The sequence below is a fragment of the Plectropomus leopardus genome, chromosome 23 (assembly GCF_026936395.1).
Source record: "Plectropomus leopardus strain MGB_pleo_1.0 chromosome 23, ASM2693639v1, whole genome shotgun sequence".
NCBI lineage: Eukaryota > Metazoa > Chordata > Actinopteri > Perciformes > Serranidae > Plectropomus > Plectropomus leopardus.
In genome coordinates, this window is record NC_142198.1 from 21,591,501 (window position 1) to 21,597,500 (window position 6,000).

Consider the following 6,000-nt stretch of genomic DNA (forward strand, 5'->3'; position numbering starts at 1 on the left):
GAGAAAGTTTACGAAACAGCACAAGGAGAGATCTGACCGATACCCTCCAAACACACACAGACACGCACACACACACGCACGCACGCACACACACACGCACGCACACACACACACACACACACACACACACACACACACACACACACGTGCGCGCACTCACACACATCAATGGGGTGTAATAATGTCCTCCCTCTCTTTAAAAGCCAATCACATTCTCAGTCCTGCAGAGAGTCTCCTCTGATTGGCCCAATCAGCTGTCAGTCGTGCGCAGAGGAGGCGGGGCCAGGACGGGGGCTGACCTGGAGTCTGATCCAGTCGCTTTTACGCACAGACCGGACAGTCCGCTTTCCACGCACGGATAACAAAAAGTGAGAGCCGGACAGTGGAAGAAAAATTCGCAAGAAGAGGAAAAAGTGAGAGGAAAAAGTGTTTTTGCTCAAGTGGAAAAAGAGAGAGAGAAGAAGAAGAAAGTGTGCGAGACAGAAGGAGAGAGTGTGCGCGCACTCCCATCATGTCGCTCCCCGGCTCCCCTCCGCTCCTCTCGCCGGGCTCGGGCGCCCCAACTCCGGCCGCGCTCTACCGCTCGGCCCCGGACGCGCTCCACACCTCCGTCGCCTCCACCGGCACCTCCAGCCCGGGGCTCACCAACTCGCACTCCCTGTCCCCGTCCCCGCGGCTCACCAGCAGCATGCTCAGCGCGTTTCTCCCCGGACCAGGGGGCGCACTGGCCGGGTTGGGCAACGGCGGCGCCGCCCCGCTTGTGTCCGGAGGCGGCGCCGCTCTGGGTCCTCTCAGCGGGCTCGGCTCGCTCAGCTCAGCCGGCCTGACCCCCGGCTCCCCCGGCTTGGCGCAGACCTCCTCCAGCCCCGGTCTGTGCAGCGAGTGCAAGCTGGTGGAGGTGCACGGCGTGAAGGTGGCCAGCTTCAGCGTGGACGGCCAGGAGCTCATCTGCCTGCCGCAGGTGTTCGACCTCTTCCTGAAGCACCTGGTGGGCGGGCTGCACACCGTCTACACCAAGCTCAAGAGGCTGGACATCGCGCCGGTGGTGTGCACCGTGGAGCAGGTGCGCGTCCTGCGGGGGCTCGGCGCGATCCAGCCCGGCGTGAACCGCTGCAAGCTCATCTCCCGGAAGGACTTCGAGACGCTGTACCAGGACTGCACGAGCGCCAGGTCTGTGACACTTTAATCACTTTTAATGTTTGGAAAATGTCACTTTAAAGTGTGTGAAACTGAGACAAAGAAGCTGCAATTTACTCAACAACTTTCGCGGTGCGTTTGTTGTCGAACAGGTGACTTTAAATCAGATTGCTGCTGTTTTCGAGGCTGTTTGTCGGGCTTGTTTTGGACGTTTTTACTGTCACATTTGGTCGAGGTTTCCTTTGTATCTGTGGCTCCAAAGTTACTTTTCTTAAAAACGTCCCAGCATTAAGGTGCTTTGACAGCTCTGCATCTGCACACTGATTTCAGTGTCTTTACTGTGCGTCAGATTTCTGACATTTTTAAGGCTGTTACTGAGGTTTATATTGCGTGTTTTTTAAATTACATTTAGTGCAGATTCCTTCTGTGGCTCACGTGATGTGTTTGTCGTACTATTAGAGGACTTTGACAGCTCTGCATCTGCACACTTCAAGTGTGTTTGTAGCCAAACAAGTGATTTTACTTTGCACCATATTTATGTAATTTTCCAGGCGGCTACGTAGGTTTATTTAGCATATTTGTTTATGTCACATTTAATGCAGATTACTACTGTATGTGATTCTCTAAATAGACTTTTTTCAACACTTATTCTTAGAAATTTTCTACTATTGAGGTCCTTGGACAGCTCTGCATCTTTAGAAAAGTCGTGTGTGTGAGCCAAACATTGGCTGGTTTCAGTGACTTAGTTTGCATGACATTTTTGCTGTTTTTGAGGCAGTTACTTTGGTTTATTTTGCATGTTGTTTCTGGTGTATTTGGTGCAGATTCCTCCTGTATCTGTGGCTCCAAAATCACTTTTCTTTAAAGTGTATTCTTAAACTGTTCCTACTATTAAGGTACTTTGACAGCTCTGCACCTGTACGTCAGGTGTGTTTGTACCCACATAGAGTAACTCCACTTTGCGTAATTTTTCTACATTTTCTTATTTTGCATGTTTCTCTGCTAAAGTTGGTGCAGATTCCTGCTGTACCTGTGGCTCCAAATGCACTTTTCTTCAACGCTTTTTCTTATAATATTGGTTCAATTAAAGCATTTAGACAGCTCTGCATCTGCAGACACTGGAAGTGACTTTACTCTGCTTTCATACTCCTGACATCGTCGAGGCAGCTGCTGACGGTTATTTTGCACCTTTTTTCAATTATATTTGATGCAGATTCATAAAAAAATTTCCTACTATTAAGCCACTTTGACAGCTCTGCATCTGCAGTTTTCAGCTGTGTTCGGGACACACGGAAACAACTTGTTTTACTCAGTATTTTTCAAGGAATTGTTGCTGTCTTAAGTCAGTTTTAAGCGTGCTCTTACAGTATTCCTGCAGTTAAAGGACTCAGACAGCTCTGCATCTGTAGAAACGTCAGGGGTGTTTGTAGCCAAACAAATGACTTTACTTTGCATCATATTACTGCCATTTTTGAAGCTGCTACTGAGGCTTATTTTGCATGTTTTCCAGCTGTAGTTGGTAGAGATTCCCACTGTTTCAGTGGCTCCATATTCACTTTTCTTTATCGCAGTAAAGACACTTTGACAGCTCTGCATCTGCAGTCGTCAGGTGTGTTTTGGGATGCTGAAACAACTTGTTTTACTCAATATTTTTTAAGGTCATGTCTGTTTTAAGTCACATATTTATTAAAATCACGAAAGCCACTTAACGGAAGGCTGCTGCTGCAAAATTAAGTTGTTTTAAATTAAAAATTAATCTGAGTTTGTCACTTTTCTGTAATAATTCTCGTATTTTTCTCATGATTGAGTCCCATCAGTGTGCTTGAACAGTCCGATAATATTCCTTTAAAGCGTCAGTCTGGATTATTTCTCCTTGTATGTGTCATTGGGATGTTCCTGTCATTTTTTAGAAAAAGGCAGATTTTAGGGGATAGTTGTCCTTTTATGAAGTAATCATAGCTGGTTTGAATGGTCGTGAAACAGACTTCCAGCTCTGTTATCGGTGCCTTTCTCTATTTTTGCTTAGATGTCGGAAATGATGCTTTTACTGTATCGACTGATGGACGTGTGCGTGCGTGTGTGTGTGTGTGTGTGTGTGTGTGTGTGTGTGTGTGTGTGTGTGTGTGTGTGTGTGTGTGTGTGTGTGTGTGTGTGTGTGTGTGTGTGTGTGTGTGTGTGTGTGTGTGTGTGTGTGTGTGTGTGTGTTGCTAAATGAGCAGATGCATGTTCAGTAGTTTAGTAAAAACACAACAACATACCAACAGCAAACAAATGCAAAGCAAACACACTTCTGTTGACTTTGGTTATGAAAAAGCTTCTCATGCTCTCGATCCATTACGTTATACTTCACTCCCTCAGTGTGTGTGTGTGTGTGTGTGTGTGTGTTTATGTAACTGTTCGTGTGTGTGTCAGCGAGGGAAAAGTGTGTGTGTGAGTGTGTTTGCCGGAAAAATGCAGCCGTGATGTGTGTAAACAGACACTTTACAGAGTGTGTTATTTTTAATGCCTGTTTTGTGTAACGGTCATGTGTGTGTGTTGGTGTGTATGTGCAGACACACTGTACTGTACGACCTGTTTGTTCACTGTCAAACTGTCAACCTTTCAGATTAAAACTCAAACAGTGACGCCCCGGTTTTGGATCTTCACCATTTAAAAAAACTGCTGTAAAAAAAATTCAAGAAATGTGAAAGAGATGAGAGGTCGCAACTTTTTTTCTGAACCAGAAAATTCAATATTTGTAAGACGTAGCTTCACTTCAAGTTGTACCATTTGATAAAAATTCATTTTTTGTTTATCTTTGCAGCATAAATGAAAACTTGAATGCATTTTGTTGCAAATTTAAACATCTAAATGCTAAATTCGACGAGCCAGTAGTGACCCAAAGCCTCGCGTTCTACCTGAAAATTCTCCATTAAAGAAATATATCATCAGTTAGGATTAAAATGCCTCGTAATTTCCTAAATGTATCCTTTATTTTCCAGACGTTAAAGTGCTTAAAAGCAAAGAACAGGTTGTTTTATCTGTAAAAAGTCGACTTGTTGTGTGACGCTCCAAGAAAGTTTTTTGTTTTGTTGTTTGAGGAAAAGTTTCCTGTTTTTTGGGAAACACGCTGCACAAAATCAGTGATTTTGAAGTACAGAGGACTCATTTGTTTGTGTTTTGATCTTTGCGATCTGCAATGGCGTTATTTTTACCTTCTCAGCATGTTTCAAATGCACAGAATCAAATTTTAAGAGGATTTTTGGGGCTTGAGTCACTGGAATCGAACCCCCGGTTGCTGAGGCGAGGACGTAGCTTTTGTACATGGGGTGTCAGGTAGCTCACCTGGTAAAACGGGCGCCCAAAATTAGATTTTGAGAAGAGAACTGAATCTGAAAAAAAGTTTGACTTGTTTGGCTTTGTCATCAAGTTTAAGTAAATTTGTTCAGGCCAGGTTTTAAGTTTTGTTATTGCTCTGCCATAAAGGGAAAATACAGAAAATTTGTGCTTTAAATTCTGTTGATTCGCTGTCATTGGATTCCAGGATTAACAAGGATGTTATAAGGACCTTTTTCCAGACATGAGTGGTCCTGGAAACGAGCAGCAGGCAGTTTATTTTTTCTCTTTTCTTCTTTGGATGCTGATTTTGAAAGTAAGACAGAATTCTTGAAGTTGCGACACCTTCTCCGTCCTTTTTATGAAGTAAGTCCACTGTATAAGGTTCAAATTTTGATTTAAAAAGCTGAAACGGATTTCACATCAAAAGGTTTTCAGACTGCGAGGTCGTGATGGAGGCAAAGAAACTTTGTGAATGCACTCTGACGGAGAATAAAAGACACTTAAAAACCGTTAAAGCACCTGATTGACACATTTGCGCCAAAAGTTGCGCGCTTTCTTAGTCATAACTCAATCAAATCTAACAAAATAAATTTTTTAGATTGAGTGCGGTTCACCCTTTCTGAGAATATAAATATGATCTCCATGTTGAATGCAAATCCATAAATCTGCTTAGAATAAATAGAGGAAATAGCGCTTCTTCCCAGTTCAGAACTTGCTTTAGAGTTATCATATTGCAGATAGGAACTGCTTCTCATTAATTTGGCCATTTTGTTGTGGGTGTACATTTGTCGCAATTTGCGCCAAAATTTGCACTCTTTCTCTGAGTCATAACTCTGTCAGATCTGACAACACAGACATGATGCACACATTGTTAGAATCAGTGTGACTCACACTTTCTGGGGATATAAATATATCTGATGTCCATGTTGAATAAACATCCATAAATCTGCCTAGAGATAATAGAGGAAAAAGCGCTCCTTACTACTTCAGAACTTGCTTGAGAATGATCATATTTTTAAGTTTTCTTCTGTTTAAAAGTAATACACTGATAGTTGTGTGTGCATCCATGGATATATTACATACAGCAGCTGCTAATAGTTAATTCAGCTCATTTTTAATGGTGTTATTTTGTTGTGGGCGTGTATTTGTCTCAATTTGACTGGCGCAATTTGCGCCAAAGTTCGCACTCTTTCTCTGTTAACTCTGAATAGCGTTGAATACATGAATCTGCCTAGATTTCCTCTCCAGAACTTGCTTGAGAATTAACAAGTTTTAAAGTTTTCTTCAGGATCAAAGTAAAGCAGGGACAGTTATCGGTACATCTGTGTTAATGTTGCAAACAGGAGCTGCTCATAGTTAATACGGCTTACTTTTAATGGCTTTGTTTTGGGCGTGCATTTTTAAAGTTTTCTCCCCTCTGCTTTACATGAACACTACTTTGTCATGTTCGTTTCCAAAAACATACAAAACCAGCAGATTGAGATACATGTTTAGCTTTCATGGAAGTGCTGCGACTTATTTCTGGAAACTCCTTGAAAAGTTCAC

The 6,000-nt window shown here is 42.9% G+C and overlaps 1 protein-coding gene across 1 annotated transcript in view; it reads left to right on the forward strand.

The window, feature by feature from the left end:
- Positions 1-272: 272 nt before the first annotated feature.
- LOC121966559 (dachshund homolog 2-like) overlaps positions 273-6,000 on the forward strand; it is a 120,732-nt gene continuing 115,004 nt past the window's right edge. Inside the window, exon 1 of the mRNA XM_088073089.1 lies at positions 273-1,170. Within this exon, the coding sequence (XP_087929215.1) occupies positions 512-1,170 (659 nt within the window). The 5' untranslated portion in view covers positions 273-511. The remainder of the gene's footprint in view (positions 1,171-6,000) is intronic.